Below are 22,086 nucleotides of genomic sequence, written 5' to 3' on the forward strand. Positions count from 1 at the left end.
GGGAACATTGATAACCAGTAATGTTTTACACCATCCATATATCCCCATCATCACTGTAAGACGCCCAATCAACTTCAGCAATCCCCAGGAGGGTGTGTGAGCATGATGTCTGCCTGTAAGGAAGCAAGGGGTGTGGTGTACATTCGATGGTTCTCACCCTTCACTGAACCCTTGACCCTGATCATCGAGCCCCAGCCCGAATCACTCCCCTGCTCTGGTTTCCTGTCACAACGCCTGGTACACAGCCACTTCCTGTGTTCTAAGGGAGGGGCTGATTTAGAAGTTACATTTGAGGAACATTGGGTCATATTGGGACATATGTGACAAGAGTGGGGGTTACAGCCAGGTCTAGAGAGACAACTCACCATCTCATTCAGCAGCTTGAGGATGCTGATTGTGAGCTCCTTTCCTGCATGTAAAAAGGTATGTGATTTGGTTTCTATAGTGTAAAGGCTTATTCTACCAAGGGCTGCAGGGTTCGATTGATAACGTCAGTATGGAATGGTGAATTGATGGCCACTCAATAAACTCTCCGTTTTGAGCTCTTGATGATCAGCTAAGGCTCATGGCATGAAGATGACCTGTAGCAAGTTCAGCTATTTCAAAAGTACAATGATTCCTTTGCCACTTTAACTTTTCTTAATGCAATGCAGCAAATCAGTAAAGATTCAGTGCACTGAAATACAATTTAGTAGGTCATGTCGGCATGGTATTATAAAGGAAGAAATTGAATGTTCATGCACCATCCAAGTTTACTTTTGGGAAAGAAGCAAAGCGTGCTTGAATAAACCCCAGCCTTTTAATTTCAAGGATTCACATCGACTCGGATCAAGAAACAATTGGCACAGCAGAGCTGTCTCGGTAAGGTTTGAGTGCATGAATTGCCTGTTGTGTTGTACTGCGTCTGCTTTTCTTGCTATGATTAGCACAGTCATAAACCCAGCATTCCCACCAAGTTCATGAAGGCCTCAAAAGGCTCTATTCATATGTGTATCACAGAATAGTCTTTGCCTGGCTACCCAGACTCCAGACTCCGGCCAAACGTTACACGCCTCCCGTGGACGTTTAGTCTCTTCTCCGCAATGAAAAACGAAAGATCAGCTGAATCAATTTTGTGTGAGTCGTCAGACTACACAGGCAATGTATGTGTTGCACTGTTAATTTAGTGGAAAAACTTAAGCGTAGAGGGTGTTTTCCAGAAGTTGTGAAACGCTGGTCCACAGCTCTCTCAACTTAAGTACAAAAGGGTGGACTGTCGTTAGCAGAAGAGATGGGGGACCCAGTTTTATCTCTCTCACCTCTCGTCATCTTTCGCCTCAGTTGTTACTGTCAACACCTGCTACATCATGCATCAGTAATTTAGTTGAATTTGACTGTATGGCACGGCACTTGTTGATTGTTAAAAAAAAAAAAAACTGATACGAACATAAACATGGTTTATCTTTCTACAGCATCTGAAGGGACGTTCCTGAGCGAGCAGCCACTCATGACGTGAACTTCTGAACACACCCATTGAGATAAAAAAAATAAAAATAAAAAAAAAACACTGAGGTGATTGTAAGTTGACATTCCCATCTGGCAAAGTCAATTTAGCAAAATAGCTGGGGCTGACTTGCAAATACAGTACTGTACATTGCATGATTGTGACGTAGAAACGGACATAAATTATCTATACTCCTCAGTGTAAACCAACCAAGGCGTACCAGGAATATCAAGTCATGTTAAGTCTGTTATGTAAATTCTTGTCATGCTGCAGCTGTCTTGAGTCCACAGAACTATTTTGATGTCCCAGCCTCTTTGAAACTGTTCAATACCCTTCTTGTCCCTTAGAGGCAAATGTGCTCCACACGCCATCAGAAAACAATTTTGATGTCCATCCTCTGTTCTCCCCTGTCTGTCTGTCTGTCTTTCTACCTCTCCCTCTCCCTCTCTCAGCATCCGACGAACTCAGAGCAAGCAGCAGCCCACTTCCAATTGTCATGGCAACAGCATGTGAATGCATTGGGCCATAGGTGCAGACTGTAGAGTGGATGTAGGAGTGCGGCATCGGAAGCCACAGCTCTATCTCCTGAAGCAAGCTGTAAGGTAGGAGGGGGACAACACAGAGGTTTGGAGGGGTTTAGGAACACGTTAATCGGGCTCTGTTTTACAGGAAGGTCGAGATGACAGTATGCCACTGCTGTCCGTTCATTCTGTCATAGATTCATTTTGACTTCATGTATGTAGACATGCGGACAGAGCTGTGTGGTTTATGTCAAATAATGGCATGTTTATTGTTCAAATTAGTATGTATTTATCCAAGGAAGTCGAGGGTCTCTGTCTATCTACAGTGTGTACACGTCTCTCTCGCTATCTCCATCTCGCTCTCATCTATCTGGAAAGGTAAAACATGAACATGATTATGTCAGCAAGCCCTCTATTTTAAGCGTTGTTGTTATTGTGTGTGTGTGTGTATTGTGAGAGGTTGTGTGTGTGTGCGTGTGCAATGTGCATGCATTTGTGGGTGCATGTATGCATGTGTGAGTGTGTGCATGAATGTGTGCATGCATGTGTGTGTGTGTGTGTGTGTGTGTGTGTGTGTGTGTGTGTGTATATATACAGTACCAGTCAAAAGTTTGGACACACCTGCTCATTCAAGGGTTTTTCTTAATTTGCACTATTTTCTACATTGTAGAATAATAGTGAAGACATAAACACTATGAAATAACAAATATGGACTCATGTAGTAACCAAGAAAAAGTGTTAACCGAATCAAAATATATTCTACATTTGAGATTATTCAAAGAAGTCACCCTTTGCCTTGATGATGGCTTTGCATATTCTTGGTATTATCTCAACCAGCTTCACCTGGAATGCTTTCCCAACAGACTTGAAGGAGTCCCCACATATGCTGAGCACTTGTTGTCTGTTTTTCTTTCACCTTGCAGTCCAACTCATTACAAACCATCTCAATTGGGTTGGGGTCAGGTGATTGTGGAGGCCAGGTCATCTTATGCAGCACTCCATCACTCTCCTTCTTGGTCAAATAGCCCTTACACAGTCTTTTGGGTCATTGTCCTGTTGAAAAACAAATGATAGTCCCACTAAGAGCAAACCCGATGGGATGGTGTTTCACTGCAGAATACTGTGGTAGCCATGCAGGTTAAGTGTGCCTTGAATTCTAAATAAATCACTGACAGTATCACCAGCAAAGCACCATCACACCTCCTCCTCCATGCTTCACGGTGGGAACCACACATGCGGAGATCATCCGTTCACCTACTCTGCGTCTCACAAAGAACTAAAAATCTCAAATTTGGACTCATCAGACCAAAGGACGGAATTCCACATGTCTAATGTCCATTACTCATGTTTCTTGGCCCAAGCAAGTCTCTTCTTCCTATTTGTGTCCTTTAGTAGGTGTTTCTTTGCAGCAGTTGGACAATGAAGGCCTGATTCACGCAGTCTCCTCTGAACAGTTGATGTTGAGATGTGTCTGTTACTTGAACTCAGTAGAGCATTTATTTGGGCTGCAATTTCTGAGCCTGGTAACTCGAATGAACTTATCCTCTGCAGCAGAGGTAACTCTGGGTCTTCCTTTCCTGTGGTGGTCCTCATGAGAGCCAGTTTCATCACAGCGCTTGAGGGTTTTTGCGACTGCACTTGAAGAAACTTTCAAAGTTATTGACATTTTCCAAATTGACTGACCTACATGTCTTAAAGTAATGATAGACTAATTTATCTTTGCTTATTTGAGCTGTTCCTGCCATAATATGGAATTGGACTTGGTCTACCAAATAGGCTATCTTCTGCATACCACCCCTACCTTGTCACAACACAACTGATTGGCTCAAACACATTAAGATGGAAAGAAATTCCACAAATTAATATTTAACAAGGCACACCTGTTAATTGAAATGCATTCCAGGAAGCATGAAGCTGGTTGAGAGAATGCCAAGAGTGTGCATAGCTGTCATCAAGGCAAAGGGTGGCTACTTTGAAGAATCTGAAATATAAAATATATTTTGATTTGTTTAACACTTTTTTGGTTACTACATGATTCCATATGTGTTATTTCATAGTTTTGTCTTCACTATTATTCTACAATGTAGAAAATAGTCAAAATAAAGAAAAACCTTGGAATGTGTAGGTGTGTCACACACACACACACACACACACACACACACACACACACACACACACACACACACACACACACACACACACACACACACACACACACACACACACACACACACACACACACACACACACACACACACAAATAAAAAACTTAAATATTACATTTACATTAGTATTCCGACCCTATACTCAGTACTTTGTTGAAGCACCTTTGGCAGCGATTACAGTCTGGAGTCTCCTTGGGTATGATGCTACAAGCTTGGCAGAACTGTATTTGGGGAGTTTATCCAATTCTTCTCTGCAGATCATCTCAAGCTCTGTCAGGTTGGATGGGGAGCTTCACTGCACAGCTATTTTCAGGTCTCTCCAGAGATGTTCGATCAGGTTTAAGTGCAGGCTCTGGCTGGTCCAGTCGAGGACATTCAGAGACTTGTCCCGAAACCACTCCTGTGTTGTCTTGGCTGTGTGCCTAGGATCTTTGTCTTTTTGGAAGGTGAAACTTCTCCCCAGTCTGAGGTCTTGAGTGCTCTGGAGCAGGTTTTCGTCAAAAGTCTCTCTCTACTTTGCTCCATTCATCTTTCCCTCAATCCTGACTAGTATCCCAGTCCCTGCCGCTGAAAAACATCAACAAAGCATGATGCTGCCACCACCATGCTTCATCGTAGGGATGGTGCCAGGTTTCCTCCAGATGCCTGACATTCAGGCCAAAGAGATCAATCTTGGTTTTATCAGACCAGAGCATCTTGTTTCTCATGGTCAAAGTCCTTTAGGTGCCTTTTGGCAAACTCCAAGCGGGCTGTAATGTGCCTTTTACAGAGGAGTGGCTTCCGTCTGGCCACTCTACCATAAAGGCCTGATTGGTGGAGTGCTGCAGAGATGGTTGTCCTTCTGGAAGGTTCTACCATCTCCACAGAGGAACTCTGGAGCTCTGTCAGAGTGACCATCGGTTTCTTGGCCACTTCCCTGACCAAGGCCCTTCTTCCCTGATTGCTCAGTTTGGCCGGGCGGCCAGCTCTAGGAAGAGTCTTGGTGGTTCCAAACTTCTTCCATTTAAGAATGATGGAGGCCACTGTGTTCTTGGGGACCTTAACTGCTGCAGACATTTTTTGGTACGCTTCCCCAGATCTCTGCCTGGACAAAATCCTGTCTCGGAGCTCTATGGACAATTCCTTCGACCTGATGTCTTGGTTTCTGTTCATGCACTGTCAACTGTTTGACCTTATATAGACAGGTGTGTGCCTTTCCAAATCAAATCCAATCAATTACTGAGGAGTATTTCTGTCTGTAATAAAGACCTTTTGTGGGGAAAAACTCATTCTGAATGGCTGTGCCTGGCTCCCCTGTGGGTGGGCCTAGCTGCCAAGTGGGTGGGCCTATGCCCTCCCAGGCCCACTCATGGCTGCACTTATCTGAACTGTAACTCAGTAAAAATCTTTTAAATGTTTGTATGCTGTGTTTATATCTATCTGTTTAGTTAGAGGAAAGGTAGTGGGACTGATCCTATCTAAATGGGGTAATTCCATTTGAATTCAATCACTTTTTGACATCATACCTTTTGCCCCATGGTCAGAAAGTGACTTTTTGAACCGGAATGCCAAAACATGTAGGAGATAAAAGGTGCTCAAAGTTGACCCCTTTTTCGATACCCCACAATACCACGAGACATCCATGTCTTCATCACTGGAAAAGATAAACGGTCGAGAGTGATACAATTGAACCCTATCAGTCCCAAGACCCCGTTTTTTCTCTCCATTCTTCTGACGTTCATTTATCCGCATGTCAGACTAACGGTTGGTTGGAGTCATTGGATTAAAAGCTTACAGTGCTGTCAAACTCTTTTTATTATTCCTTGAAAAAAAAAATGAAATTGTCATTTTGATACCTTTTTAAATGTCAATGATCTAAAATAACATAAACCTAAAAATACTTTAAAAAATCTTCATATTTGCATATTAAACCCCATTTCACATCATATGAGGTTTTTGTGTGGTGCCAGCCATCGGTTGAAACACAACATGCTCTTGAAAACAGTGTGGCTGTCATTTCAATCATAGATATATAATTCATAGAATGGACCTATCCCTTCAGACCACTGCAATGTAGCTGCTACACCATTGAAACGTAAATTAAATTGTAGCTTCTAATTACTACCACAAAGATGACCGCAGGTCCACCCACCGTCGAAAGTCAACTTAAATGGCCATGTTTATTCTGTTATCTATGTATGTTTCAATAGGTTTCCTATGCTGGATTGACAGTGTAACTTGAAACAACAGATATTCCCATTCAAATCAACATTCTCTGATGTGTGGACCTTCAACCATCTTTGTGGTACCATTTTGAAAGTTGACATTTCAATTGTATTCCCATTTGAGTACATTTATTAGTCAAAATATGACACCCACCCTGTATTCAAGAGCATGTTGAGACTCAACCGATGGCGGGCACAACACAAATACCGCAGATGTAAAATATGGTCGAAGCATATGTGAATATGAAGGGGAAAAAAATCAAGAGTTAACATGTTTTTAAATAGTTGACATTAAAGGCAACGAAAAAAAGTTAATGCAGAAATTATAAAATAGTTTGACAACCCTGTTTGTAATCTTTTCAATTATATAAATCTCAACCGTTCATCTTTTCCAGTGATGAATTTGAATGTAATTTTTTTATTTTTTTTTAAATGTATCCTTTATTTAACTAGGCAAGTCAGTTAAGAACAAATTCTTATTTACAATGACGGCCTACCCCAGCTAAACCTGGACGACGCTGGGCCAATTGACATCTACCCTATAGGACTCACAATCACTGCCGGTTATGATACAGCCTAGATGAAGACATGGATGTCTCATGGTATGGTAGGGTATGCAAAACGGGTCAAATTCAATCACCTTTATCTCCTGAATGTTTTGGCATTCAGGTCCAAAAAGTCACTTTCTGAGCACTTCTACAATGAGCAAATATGTACGGAAGGTTTCATTCGAATCAAAAGGGGTGCTGTCAAAAAGGGAATCACTTCAAATGGATTTACCCAATGGCAACTGACCCATGCAAAAACGTTCTCTTGAATCCATCATAACCCACTTAGCATTTACAAGAAAGAAAGTGTTAAATGTCGTTTTTTCCTAAATAGTATATTGTTCAGAGAGTTGTCAAGGGAGAAAGCAGGTGATAGAACGGAAATGAAAATGGAAGGAAGGAGGGATTTTGGACTGAAAGGAATTAAGGTTTAGTCCAGCAAAGAAAGAGGTGGTGATTCCATGAGCAGCTGTACACAACAGTCTTTACCCTACTAGTTGTCCAAAAGAAGGTGCCCCCTCCAACAATAACAGATGATCATTTCCCCCATGAAACAGCATTGACCATCTTCATTAGCTAACTTCATCTGCACTCTCTCGGACTGTGCTGAGACTTGCTATCAAGTCTTTCATTGTTGAATGGGTAGATCTCAAAGCAACATTCATCACACTAGCCTTGAAACTCTTACTACACTGATCCTACCATCTCTTTATTCCTGTTCAATAAATAACTGGTTGGTCTTCGTAATAGAGTTTGTCAATCTACCACATTCAAAATATACATTTTTTAACACACTCTTTCCCTTTTTATCAATGGCCATGGCTTTGTTGTTGTTGTTGGCATCATCACTGGATTAGCTTTTTGCCTATCTTGTTCATCCAATGCAGTGTAAATGGTGAGAAACCAGACATCACGCAGTATAGATCTCATCTGGGAGTGTTTTTGTGCTCTGACTATGGATGAACAGGTAGCAGTTGCCATGGCAAACACCCACTCTTTCTTTATCAAGCACAAGACCAAGATAAGTAGACATTTTCTGACGTCCTTCCTTCTTCCCAGCCACAGCTCTCTCTCGCCCCTCTCCTACTCTCACTCTCTCTATATATACAGTATCCTTGTACTCAATGAACTGCGTCTTAATTCAAAAGGGAAATTAACAAAAGGCAGAATAGCATATATTGGTTTTATTTCTGAGACCAAGATGAACACCCCACTATGCTCGCACTCACACAACTTCTTTCTTCTCTCTTCTCATCCAGCTGAATGAAAAGTGAAACCTTGTTCTCTAAAGAGGAGCCATCTCTGCTCAGCCAATCAGCCTGTGATCTGCCTGGTCTCTCAGGAAAGTCTCTGATGCCATGGAGCACAGGGCCCTGATGTATACCAGTCAACCCTGGAAGGGGCCCAAGGGCTCCACCTTCACCCCCAACTGGGACACCCCATCATGCCGACCAACCGTCACATCCCTTTGCCCTGACGTGGTAAAGTCCCCGTGTCAACATGCTGCCAACATATGTCACCCTTCAGAAGTCCCTGTGACCTCCCAGTCCCAGCAGATTGGCCACCACGCGTCAACATCCTCTGGGTTTTCTGCCACCTCCAACACTGCCAGTAGAAAAGGTGAAAAGGAGTGTAATATAGTCATCCCCATTCAAAATGAGGAGACGGCCCTGCCAGCATACAACCCTGGGTTTCGCGGACGCTCCTTCTCCGCAGCCACTGCCTCACACCCAGTCCCACCCAGACGCAGATGTGACAGCTACGTCCACCTATGCCCCGACAACGGCTCAGAGGACACTAGCAGAGGCGACGCCTCCCAGTTGAGCCCAGACGTCTCCCCTGATCATGGTGGTCCACGGTCGCGGTCCCGCAGCATCATCCTGAGGAAGACAAAGAGAAGGCCGGCGCCGCCAACCCGTAGCGTGTCCCTCAGGAGAGAATCTGCCACCAAGCTCAGAGACAACAGGACTAAGAGCCTTTATATTGACAGGGACCCTGGCCCCCATGACTCCTTCCTGCCTGACCTCATCCTCATCTCCACACCGAGGACAGAGGAGGTGCTGTGCCTGGAGCAGTCCCCTGCTCAGCCTGTACAGGCCCGGGTTGGGCCACCAGTCAACGACAATGGGCAGCTATGTGAAGTAAGGTCTATTGAGCCCTGCTGTCTCATGTCAAGCTCAGGTCCTGCTATGGGTGTACCTGTAAATGAGGGAAGAAAAGCCTCCAGCAGGTCAGAATCGGTCAGACCCCTTCCCCCCTTGCAACGCCCGCAGTCTCTAACTTGTAAGCAGTCCCCCTTCCAACAACCTGCCTCAGTCTCTCCCTCCAGTGGCCAGTCCAGCTCTCAGTGTGAGACTCGTTCCCCTCCTGTCCTCACATCTGCCATCACGGGACCCTCCCCCTTGGGCTGCAGGATGCGCCCCAAGTCCTCCACCTCGCCCACCTCCCCCAGATCCAGCAGGCTGCGGCTATCCTTGGAGTTGCCAGGGGTCGTCCCTCTCCCAGACCCGGTGGTGATCAAACCCAAAGCTCCCCGGCGACACTCAGAGTCCTCTGGGTCGTCTGGCACCACCAGGCCCAGACAGAGGCTGAGCTCCAGCATGATGGTGATGCCTGTGGTGACCCAGGAGGATCTCAGCAATGTGCGTTTGCGTTCCGTCAGCAGCTCAGACTCTGACAAAGGCCTGGAGGGCTCACCTGAAGTCATCAGGGAGGAGGAGCTGGAACAGGAGCTGGAGTTGGAGAGCTGCCCACTGGTCCACCACAGTCCTAAAGCTAAACCACCTGTTGCTGCTAAGCCACCTGCACACAAATGGCCACCGATACATTTGGTAAAGTCTTCCTCAGTCTCTACTCATTTCTCAGAGACCGTTCCAGCCTCACCAACAGAGAGCCAGGGGGACATGTATATGGTGGAAAGGAGACCAAAACCTAAAAGGTCGCACCAGCTTCCTCGTGTTGCCAGTGATGGGGTTATGGTTGAGAGGCAGCAAGCTGTAGACAGGCAACAATATGATGATCCACACCCACCACCCGCCTCCTGCCATTCAGAGAACAGGGATGTGAGAAGGACCTCTCCCACCAGGACCTCATTTCTCCTAGCTGAACTGGATAGGAAGAAGAAGATGGTTCCCCCTCCAGTCGCAAAGAAACCGGATGTCCTCTTCATGTCCTCCATCAGCTCACTGGGACAGAAGAGTAATAGGAGCCATGTCTGGTCTGGGCCCAGTGGTGCTTACCAGTCTCCTGCCAGTGCATACCAGTCTCCTGCCAGTGATTACCAGTCTCCTGCCAGTGCATACCAGTCTCCTGCCAGTGCATACCAGTCTCCTGCCACTGCATACCAGTCTCCTGCCAGTGATTACCAGTCTCCTGCCACTGCATACCAGTCTCCTGCCAGTGATTACCAGTCTCCTGCCACTGCATACCAGTCTCCTGCCATTGCATACCAGTCTCCTGCCACTGCATACAAGTCTCCTGCCACTGCATACCAGTCTCCTGCCAGTGCATACCAGTCTCCTGCCAGTGCATATCCGTCTCCTGCCAGTGCATACCAGTCTCCTGCCAGTGCATACCAGTCTCCTGCCACTGCATACCAGTCTCCTGCCAGTGCATACCAGTCTCCTGCCACTGCATACCAGTCTCCTGCCAGTGCATACCAGTCTCCTGCCAGTGCATACCAGTCTCCTGCCAGTGCATACCAGTCTCCTGCCAGTGCATACCGAGACAAAGACTTTACTGGACAAGATCTCAACCATCACAGTATAAGAGATGGTATTCTTCATTTTATAAGAGAAACTCATTCGCACTGTTTTGAACTCTGCATGCTATCTGTAACCATCACCTGTAACCATCTTTATAGTTTGTTGTTACTATCGAGTCAATATGTACAAATAATATGTAGGATGGCGTGAGTTAGTTCTTAAACTAAGAGTTAGCTCTTGCACAAAGTAATGGAAATGACACTATGTTATATTTTTCCAACAGGGTTCATCCTAGATGAGAACTGTGAAGAGAGGAGGGCAATGCCTCAGATGAGAACACTGTGCCTCGGGGAGGAAGAGGAGGAAGAGTTGGAGCGCAACTCACAGTCAACTACTGAGGACCTATTCACCATCATACACAGGTAATGGGACGTACTGTTCCCCAAAATAGAATTGTGACAGACACACAAAACAAACTACCCGTATTACGTAAGTGAAAGAGATCCAGAGATGGGCCCTGTTCACTTTCATGCACACTAAATTAGTTACATAATTCCATACAACAAAATAACCAAACATTACCACACTTCACAAAGAAATATGTTGTCAGAATTATTTTCAACTTATGTTTTAAAAAAAACACATTTTTTTTATATCTTCTTCACAAGTGTATTAAGTTGGCTACTTTCGGTCTCCCTTTTTTAAGGTCCAAGAAGAAACTCCTGGGTCGCAAAGAAACAGCTGACAGCAGGCAAGGTTACGGATCCCCCATTAAAGGCATCCAGGGGGTTGTCCAGAAGTCCAGCTCCAAAAATGACAACTTCATGGCTTTTCTGCAGAGGCGGAGGAGCAATAAACCCAACTCTGGGGAGAGACTGTCAGCCGCTGAACTGCTGAAGAGTACCAAACCACTGGTCGGTCAGCCATAGAGCATCAAACAACTCCAATGTTTATATTTCTCAATGTGTTGCAAACACTTATCACTCAATATGGGGCATGAGGGTATTGTGGACAATCAGGGACGGGGACGGGGGGGGACGGGGGGACGGGGGGACTGGGAGAGGGACGGGGGACGGGGGGGACGGGACGGGACGGGGGGGGGGGGGGCTATTGTTTATATTGCTTTACGTGCTACACCGACAACTTGTTTCTTTGATGGCAATACAGCGTACAGAGGTCTAACTGTGAATATGACAACATGTTGCCCAGCTGTGTTTTGCTTATGAGCTGAGACAATCTATCACGTCAACATATTTGTCTTGCCTGGACTTGTGATGCTTACACCATTTGTTTTTGAGCTGCCAACATTTGTGCTTTAGGTCATGTGTCGCTCAGAAATAAAACAAAAAGCTGCTTGTGTGTCTATGACAGATCATTAGTATGCGTCTGACCTAACCCACTGCTGCCCAAACCGGATGCCCTTATTTACTCAGACAAGCGAACGGCTCAACGTGATTGCTGTTTTATTGACAGGCTTTTCATCAATGAATAATTCCTCCAGTGTCAGGGTTATTGAACTGATATCAATTCAAGATATGTTCAAGGGACAATGTTTTTCGCCCAATATTTCCCTGTTACAATTACATTGCATTCAAAATTGGTAAACTGTTAGGGCTGTGAAAAAGAGCAATTTAAGTCAGTCAAGAACTTAGTCACTCAAAAGTGGGGAGTGCTAAACATTCAAGCCAAGCAAGGGGACTCTGAGCATGAGGGGTGTTACTGAGAGTGTTAGAGATAGATAGATGGGACTTAATATATTAAATATATATATATATATATATATATATATACTGCTAAAAAAAATAAAGGGAACACTTAAACAACACAATGTAACTCCAAGTCAATCACACTTCTGTGAAATCAAACTGTCCACTTAGGAAGCAACACTGATTGACAATACATTTCACATGCTGTTGTGCAAATGGAATAGACAACAGGTGGAAATTATAGGCAATTAGCAAGACACCCCCAATAAAGGAGTGGTTCTGCAGGTGATAACCACAGACCACTTCTCAGTTCCTATGCTTCCTGGCTGATGTTTTGGTCACTTTTGAATGCTGGCGGTGCCTTCACTCTAGTGGTAGCATGAGACGGAGTCTACAACCCACACAAGTGGCTCAGGTAGTGCAGCTCATGCAGGATGGTACATCAATGCGAGCTGTGGCAAGAAGGTTTGCTGTGTCTGTCAGCGTAGTGTCCAGAGCATGGAGGCGCTACCAGGAGACATGCCAGTACATCAGGAGATGTGGAGGAGGCCGTAGGAGGGCAACAACCCAGCAGCAGGACCGCTACCTCCGCCTTTGAGCACTGCCAGAGCCCTGCAAAATTACCTCCAGCAGGCCACAAATGTGCATGTGTCTGCTCAAACGGTCAGAAACAGACTCCATGAGGGTGGTATGAGGGCCCGACGTCCACAGGTGGGGGTTGTGCTTACAGCCCAACACCGTGCAGGACGTTTGGCATTTGCCAGAGAACACCAAGATTGGCAAATTCGCCACTGGCGCCCTGTGCTCTTCACAGATGAAAGCAGGTTCACACTGAGCACATGTGACAGACGTGACAGTCTGGAGACGCCGTGGAGAACGTTCTGCTGCCTGCAACATCCTCCAGCATGACCGGTTTGGCGGTGGGTTAGTTATGGTGTGGGGTGGCATTTCTTTGGGGAGCCGCACAGCCCTCCATGTGCTCGCCAGAGGTAGCCTGACTGCCATTAGGTACCGAGATGAGATCCTCAGACCCCTTGTGAGACCATATGCTGGTGCGGTTGGGCCTGGGTTCCTCCTAATGCAAGACAATGCTAGACCTCATGTGGCTGGAGTGTGTCAGCAGTTCCTGCAAGAGGAAGGAATTGATGCTATGGACTGGCCCGCCCGTTCCCCAGACCTGAATCCAATTGAGCACATCTGGGACATCATGTCTCGCTCCATCCACCTGTTGCACCACAGACTGTCCATGAGTTGGCGGATGCTTTAGTCCAGGTCTGGGAGGAGATCCCTCAGGAGACCATCTGCCACCTCATTAGGAGCATGCCCAGGCGTTGTAGGGAGGTCATACAGGCACGTGGAGGCCACACACACTACTGAGCCTCATTTTGACTTGTTTTAAGGACATTACATCAAAGTTGGATCAGCCTGTAGTGTGGTTTTCCACTTTAATTTTGAGTGTGACTCCAAATCCAGACCTCCATGGGTTGATAAATTTGATTTCCATTGATAATTTTTGTGTAATTTTGTTGTCAGCACATTCAACTATGTAAAGAAAAAAGTATTTAATAATAACATTTCATTCATTCAGATCTAGGATGTGTTATTTTAGTGTTCCCTTAATTTTTTTGAGCAGTGTATATAATTGTATATATAATCCACAGGTAATTTGCCCTAGGTCCTCAATGTGTCACCCCTGATACTATATGACTGACTGGACTACAAGCGTTTAGTATTTCACTCGCACTACTAAGGTCCACTCTAAGTTTCAATTTCAACATGGTTTTCCTGTTCAGTGTTAGAGTGGGAACATCCCTGGATTGAAGAGACCTTAACGTTCCAGAAAGGGAGAATTGGTGTTAAAATGGTGAGGACTTGTCTAAGCTGAGGCTGGATGATGGTGCACCTGCCAAATACACGTTTGTATATCAATGTCGGCTAGCAGCGTATCAATATATTGTGAGATATCACTCATCTTTGACCTCTGACCCCATCAGGTGATAGGAGGGCTGCTTTCTTTATGAAGTTAATGTTCAAATGCATTGCTCGTATAAATCAATGAATGATATTTAAATGTTTGGGGAATGTAGTAGTAGTAGGAGCAGTAGTAGTAGTAGTCTAGTTATCCTATATAACACAAGACGTGTCTACCTTCTGGTCTCGGATGTCTCAAAGAATTAGAACTTTGTTGAAAATATAATTTCAGGTTAATTCCAACAAATAATACGTGTGACTGAGTTGGAGTTAATGATATCTCACAATGTCTTTCAAAAGGATATGTAATGATGTCTCACAATGTCTTTCAAAAGGATATGTAATGATGTCTCACAATGTCTTTCAAAAGGATATGTAATGATGTCTCACAATGTCTTTCAAAAGGATATGTAATGATGTCTCACAATGTCTTTCAAAAGGATATGTAATGATGTCTCACAATGTCTTTCAAAAGGATACGTAATGATGTCTCAACGTCTTTCAAAAGGATATGTAATGATGTCTCACAATGTCTTTCAAAAGGATATGTAATGATGTCTCACAATGTCTTTCAAAAGGATATGTAATGATGTCTCACAATGTCTTTCAAAAGGATACGTAATGATGTCTCACAATGTCTTTCAAAAGGATACGTAATGATGTCTCACAACGTCTTTCAAAAGGATACGTAATGATGTCTCACAACGTCTTTCTAAAGGATACGTAATGATGTCTCACAATGTCTTTCAAAAGGATATGTAATGATGTCTCACAATGTCTTTCAAAAGGATACGTAATGATGTCTCACAACGTCTTTCAAAAGGATACGTAATGATGACTCACAACGTCTTTCTAAAGGATACGTAATGATGTCTCACAATGTCTTTCAAAAGGATACGTAATGATGTCTCACAATGTCTTTCAAAAGGATACGTAATGATGTCTCACAATGTCTTTCAAAAGGATACGTAATGATGTCTCACAATGTCTTTCAAAAGGATACGTAATGATGTCTCACAACTTCTTTCAAAAGGATACGTAATGATGTCTCACAATGTCTTTCAAAAGGATACGTAATGATGTCTCAACGTCTTTCAAAAGGATACGTAATGATGTCTCACAATGTCTTTCAAAAGGATACGTAATGATGTCTCACAATGTCTTTCAAAAGGATACGTAATGATGTCTCAACGTCTTTCAAAAGGATACGTAATGATGTCTCAATGTCTTTCAAAAGGATACGTAATGATGTCTCACAACGTCTTTCAAAAGGATACGTAATGATGTCTCACAACGTCTTTCAAAAGGATACGTAATGATGTCTCAATGTCTTTCAAAAGGATACGTAATGATGTCTCACAATGTCTTTCAAAAGGATAAGTAATGATGTCTCAACGTATTTCAAAAGGATACGTAATGATGTCTCACAATGTCTTTCAAAAGGATACGTAATGATGTCTCACAACGTCTTTCAAAAGGATACGTAATGATGTCTCACGTCTTTCAAAAGGATACGTAATGATGTCTCACGTCTTTCAAAAGGATATGTAATAAAGGGTCGTTTTAATGTCACACGAAATATCATAAGGATCATTTTATGATATTATATTTAACAAGCAAGGTTGAAAATGTGAATTGAGTTTGTTTTTCTCTCTAATCACAATTACAGTTCTACTGAGGAATAGACAGGTCATTGTGACAGTGCTATTAGGCAGGTGCCGAGGGCTTTTTCTATCTGTACTCCCTGTTAGATTACCACCACACATGACGAATAATCATCCCATTGGAGAAAATAAACCTATAGAATTACGTCAAATAAACCTATAGAATTACGTCAAATAAACCTATAGAATTACGTCAAATAAACCTAGCCATATCTGTCACCATAACTTTAGATTTCACAAGACATCTGGCCTTTTGGGGGAAGGACAGTGTTTGATGGAGAGTGGAATCTGCTGGAGGAGGCATCTTTGCAATGCTCCGGCAGCTTTACCAGCTTCACGGTTCACTGCATGAGTGGCCTCAACCTATTTGACAACCACAGTCCTCAAAGAAGCCAAGTTCAACTTATACCTACCTCCCCATGGACCCTGGCTGCTGTGGTTCCTGCTGGCATCCCTCAGTCTGTTTGTCCCATGTGGCCCGATCTGCTGTGTTCAAGGCAGGGATAGTGGGACCTTGGAAATGTGACCCTCTGTTTGCTAAGGTCCTGCCTCAGACTGCAGCGCGGCTAACTATGGAGACGATCAACAATGTCCCCTCACTGTCTTTGGGCGCCACCTTCGAGTATGTCATCATCGATGAGGACTGCCAGACATCCATGCACCTCAAGGGTTGCCTAGGCCACTAGTCACAGACTAATGCCTTCCTGGGCCCTGTCAATCCTGGCTACGGTGAAGCAGCCTCTTAATTCTTGGTTCTGTGTGAACTATGAGCTGGATGATCGAAGCAGGGCACCTTACCTTTGCCCGCACGCGCCCTCGCCCACCTGGGCGCTGCTCAGCCTGGTGAGACACTTCCGCTGAGCACACATAGGGATCATCTCCTCGGCTGAGGAGGTGCGTGGGTGGACACAGTCAGCATGGTGGGCAATGCCCATTGCAACCACCGTGGTATCCACAGACAACGACCCTGCTAGCATACGACTGGCTCTCACTAGGGTCCAGAGAGCAGAAAACAGTACTGTTTTGTCATTGTGGTTTTTCTTTCAGTACAACTACTATTTGTCCACCATTAACTACTATTAGTACTACAATCAGTACCAGAGACAGTATAAAAAGACAACTACTACTGTGTCGCAACTACTACTATTACTACTAACCTATTGTGTGGTTGTGTTTGTGTTCCCTATAAATCGGTGGTGATCCTCGGCATGCACTCTGTGCTGATTGGAGGGCGCAACCAGAGGTTGCTGTTGGAGACTGCTCTGGACATGCATCTGACAGACGATCCCTCGTGTTTATCCCCTACAACACGCTGCCCTACAGGGACGTGCACTACCACGCCCTCATCAACCACGGCAAGCCGCGGAGAGCACTGTCTTGACCGCCACCATGAACTCAGAGGAAAACTCCTCCTACAAGCCACATCAAGCTCCAGGTACAGCTGAATGAGCTGAGGAGATCTGGGGCTAAAGGTTTTTTTCATGAATAGCCATATTTTGGGCTAAATCAGATCGTTGGGAGTGTCCCTGGTTTTGAATATTTGCATTTGTGTTACATCAGTATGTTCTTATATCCTTTTCCACATTCCCCCTCTGTTTGGTACCGTCTACAGCTCTATCCTCTTCATGGCTAACGCTATGCAGTGTGCGTGACGTTGGGTAGTCGATGTCTGGCGCCGACCTGGTGCGCCACTCCAGAAATATGTTTTTCTATGGGTTCCGCCAGCGTGTCGGGGACCAATGGCTCCGGGGCCAGCCTACTGGAGTATGTGGTGCTGGACACAGATAGGCAGTCCTGGCCTCTGCTACCCACCCACTGTGTGGACCTAGATCCTGGGATGGTCAGGTCTCTGGGCTGCAGCACCCACTTCCCATCGGGGCCCCAGCCCAGCCTCCAACTGCTGGTTCATTCCAGGCACCTTATGCACAGGAGGTGATGGGAGAACACAGCAAATTATACAAAAACACATAGGGTAGGGGGGGTTAAACGCAGACAAAGGAACACACACACTAACACACTGCCCTCACTCACGCCCACACACACACACAAACACACCAGCAAAACAGGAAGAGAAGGTCACCATCTGTTCATAGAGAAGACATCTTTCTCTAGAGGAAAGTGGAACAGAGAATTAGAACAGGGTGTGGTGGTGGAATGTTGATATAGTTTGTGGTAACTTCAGGAAGCTAAGGGTCTTTTTTTTTAAATCAGGCAAATACTACGTTTACTATATGATGTTCTAATATTACGTTTTATCCGTCCTATTTCGGGGTCAGGAGGAGCGGATACATTCCATCATATAGTCTTCCTGTGCATCCCTTTGATGATTATCCTCTCAATTGGACTCTAGTTATCATGACACAAGGCGAGACCCAGATGCAGACACAGGAGGCAGATGGTTGGAGTTTAAGATGTTTAATAATCCAAAAGGAGTAGGCAAGAGAATGGTCGTGGACAGGCAAAAGGTCAAAACCAGTTCAGAGTCCAGGAGGTACAGAGTGGCAGACGGGCTCATGGTCAAGGCAGGCAGAATGGTCAGGCAGGCGGGTACAGAGTTCAGAAACAGGCAAGGGTCAGGGGGGGGGGGGACGTGGGGGGAATAGAAAAAGGGAGAATAGCAAAAAGCAGGAGAGCGGGAAAAGCTCTGGTTGACTTGGAAACACACAAGATGAACTGGCACAGAGAGACAGGAAACACATGGATAAATACACTGGGGGAAAACAAGCGACACCTGGAGAGGGTGGAGACGATAACAAGGACAGGTGAAACAGATCAGGGCGTGACACTAGTACTGTATTAGGTATTTCCACATATTGCAATTTTTTTTAAACAGCTGGTAATAGCAGCAACACCTCCCTACTGTCTGCTGAAGGTAGGGATCGCTCATCCAACCACAACCCCCGACACAATCAAAAACAGGTTTAACAGTTTAGTTTAATATGCACGAGTGATTCAGGCTTCATTTGAATGTGTGTACATATACGTGGTCAGTTGCATGCATGGTCCCAATGCTCTCTTCCCGTCTGTTGAATATCATCCAGAAGGTGAGAAACCCTCCTCCACTATGCTGTGGTGTCACCAGACCACGTCCGCCCTGGAGTGTGTCCTTCTGATGAAACAGTGCTGGAACGAACAGGCAGACAGGCGCACTTTGATGACATCTTTGACCAGGTACCTTAGCCTGAGACATCCGAGGCATCAAAAACAGCTCACAATTGCCGTCTTCGTGAAATCAAGAAAGAAACAAACATTTGACTAAGGGAACCTTTTGTCAGTGAAATTGCAATCATTTTCACCATTAATTTAACCCTGTTCCCAATCAATCCCAGTTTAAGAACATTAACAAAAGGGAGGGAGACCAACATTCTAGACTCTGTGCTGTGGATCCTGGAGCAGTACTCCTCTAGCACGGAGGAGCTGATCCGAGAGAGCTGGAGATAGAGCAACAGAAGACTGAGAAACTACTCACTCAGAAGCTGCCTCCATGACTAACAGACAACAACAACACACACCCTCAAAGGAACTGTCTAGGATGTACACGTTTATCCAGTTTCAATTGAATAGGGCCCTAAGTGGTGTGTTTCAGTCAACGGGAAAGCGTAAGTCCTCTCAACTGTCACCAGAAAGCACAATGTGGCTAAAAGATGAAGCAATTCTAAGCTTTGTTTTACCCATCGCTTTATCCCACACTCCCAAAATAGGATTTTCCCTGCCATGTTGTTTGCAGCATACCGAATCCATTTGAGCCATAGCACAGCAAAGATCCTAGTGGATCTGAGAGGCAACCAGGTTCAACTTGGTCAAAAGAAAGAGCTCAAGGTCAGTTGAGTGTTTTGTGCTCCCACTGTTTTGCATTTCTATTACCCTCAAAGTAAATAATAAAATGAACAACCGAATACTGTTTTAGTGACTTATCTGTGATACATAATGACCTTGGACATGTCCCATGTCTCCACAAGGAAAAGGCATGGAGGAGACCTACTGGCTGGTAGGAGTGCAAAAACAACCTATACAGGGACAGTAACTGTGGTCCAAGTGACCATGTTCCTGCAGGTACCAAACTACTGTATGCATCATGAACTATATACAAACTAGACTTAACCACCAGATCATAGCGAGTTACTATGACAATTTAAAGTGGATACCTGCAGCGCATTATGAGTAGAGTTCCCATGTGCAAGAGTTCCCATATTGCAATTGCAATTGCATTTGGTTGGTTTCGTCACACCGTGCTTGAGCGTGGGCAATGCAAGTACCGTATCTTGTGACGCAACTATGCACTAAAAGCCAACGTAGATGAATAAAGGAAACTTGCATCGAACAGCTTCCTTTGGAAACAATTGTCCAGTGGACAAAGTGTCATTCTATTACAGTATCAGAATCCGGGCATTTAAAGATTCCAGTGTTTTCTTCTCAACTCCAGTATGCGCCACACTGCCCCCCTAAGGCTGAACGGGACGGTACCAGGGGCGCGTTCAGCACCACACAAAGGTTTGGAACGTTCAGATACAAACATGCCTCTCCGTCTCCGACATGTAATCATGTCGGCTCTATTCATGGCAACGTTCGACAGCGTTTGGAAACTGAACGGGGCCCATAATAGGCCAATATAGTCCTATACGTAGGCCATCCTCATTACAATTTGCATCAGCAGAGTGAGTAGCTAAAACATTGTGAGCCAAAACAAGTGTAAAATCTGCTCAGATATCTTGCACTGTCCCTTGAGTTTTGTAAAGCTGATTTGTTGCAAAAAATATGACTAGCTCCAAAACACTTTGAAATTGAGCGATGAAGTATATTACATGTACATGCAACAAAAAATAATAATACAATAGGTCTGTAGCCAACCACCGTCACGAGTCAATTTTATGGACCACTAAATACACAACCTATAGCATAGAGTTGTCACATTGGCATCTTTGTTTCATAATTGCCGAACTTCTAAGTTACGTACCATTTTATAGTGCTCCAACATAGACGAAGTGTCGAGCCATTTAAAACAAAATGTACTTAATTATTGTCAAAACCTCTCGATCTTATTGGCTGGTAGTGTTGTATGTTATAGTAAATCATAAACCCTAAAGACTGACCAATCGAAACGCAGACCTGTTCAATTTAAGTGTCGTCTTAATTTTACCGAAGTGCATCCTGCTTCAAGAAAAATGAGCGATTATTAGTTGAAGATGTGTAGCGAAATTGCAATTGCACAGCAAATATTGTGGCTTTTAGTTGCGAAGTATCTGGTGATTACCTGATCGTGTAAGTAAATGTATTAGAAAATCAAAACATGTACAAGCTACTGAGCACTAAAAGTTGGTGGTTTCCCCGGAACTTTCAGCGGCGAATGGCGAAAACACCTGAGTGCAGAGGTATAACAAAGGAGAATATATTTTGCGTAGCTGCTACCACCATAATCATCAACAACAACAACATCACCACCAACATCTTCCCTCGGGAGCAGTGCTCACCTTTAGCCCGAGGAAAAATCCCTGCATGCTTGGAGTACAATTCATTTCGAAATATCCCAGTGCTGTGAGTTCTCCTAAGAAGGTAATTGATCTGTATCAGTGTTTCACTGTTGGTAAGAGGGGAGATTCTAAACACAAGCACCTGATAGGCCTTGTACACTAAGGATGAGAACTTCATCATGAGAGCGAAGAATGCGGAGGAGCAAGAGGATAGGTACCTGGCTCTGAATGACCTGAGTATCTAGGAGAAAAAAGAGCACCAGGACACTGAGGAGTTGAATTATGGATGCTGGACAATCTCTCCTGGCACCATCTTCAAACCAAGAACCTAACGGGGCTGTGCCTGCTGTGCCTCTGCCAAGAGACGCTGTCTGTGAACCTACGATGAATGTCTGTCGCTGTGGTCACTCCGAGTGCTTCTTCTTTATCGAGGTGGGACGCTCGTCCTCTACTGGGCCCGCGGAGATCTAGTTGCAGGTAGACTCTAGTGACCCTGTAGTGGCTCAGAACATGCACAAGACCATCCTGGTGGCCGCGAGAGCGCTGACGGCCATCCCTGGTTTCAGGCCGCTGCGCAAGAGTCAATCATTCCCATCAAACCCCGGCTCTGCAGTCACCACATGAACCTGCCACCCAGCCGGACTGGGCTCCA

At 44.8% G+C, this 22,086-nt stretch overlaps 1 protein-coding gene and 1 pseudogene across 1 annotated transcript; both read left to right on the forward strand.

Annotated features, from left to right (window-relative positions):
- The first annotated feature begins 313 nt into the window (after window positions 1-313).
- Window positions 314-11,617, forward strand: LOC139419254 (NHS-like protein 2). Its single transcript, XM_071169213.1, has 7 exons — window positions 314-423; window positions 811-861; window positions 1,452-1,557; window positions 1,936-2,085; window positions 8,181-10,695; window positions 10,909-11,047; window positions 11,332-11,617. The coding sequence occupies exons 5-7, from the start codon at window positions 8,280-8,282 to the stop codon at window positions 11,552-11,554; spliced, it is 2,778 nt and encodes a 925-aa protein (XP_071025314.1). The 5' UTR covers window positions 314-423; window positions 811-861; window positions 1,452-1,557; window positions 1,936-2,085; window positions 8,181-8,279; the 3' UTR covers window positions 11,555-11,617.
- A 4,071-nt stretch (window positions 11,618-15,688) lies between these two features.
- On the forward strand, window positions 15,689-19,407 carry LOC139419255 (retinal guanylyl cyclase 2-like; annotated as a pseudogene).
- The last annotated feature ends 2,679 nt before the right edge of the window (window positions 19,408-22,086 follow it).

Source organism: Oncorhynchus clarkii, chromosome 10 (genome assembly GCF_045791955.1).
Source record: "Oncorhynchus clarkii lewisi isolate Uvic-CL-2024 chromosome 10, UVic_Ocla_1.0, whole genome shotgun sequence".
Taxonomy (NCBI): Eukaryota; Metazoa; Chordata; class Actinopteri; order Salmoniformes; family Salmonidae; genus Oncorhynchus; species Oncorhynchus clarkii.

Coding starts and splice junctions, on each gene's coding strand:
- LOC139419254 (XM_071169213.1), top strand. CDS start 8,280: ATGGAGCACAGGGCCCTGATGTATACCAGTCAACCCTGGAAGGGGCCC. Junction 10,696..10,908: donor CCATCACAGTATAAGAGATG/GTATTCTTCATT, acceptor TTTTTCCAACAG/GGTTCATCCTAGATGAGAAC. Junction 11,048..11,331: donor CTATTCACCATCATACACAG/GTAATGGGACGT, acceptor CCCTTTTTTAAG/GTCCAAGAAGAAACTCCTGG.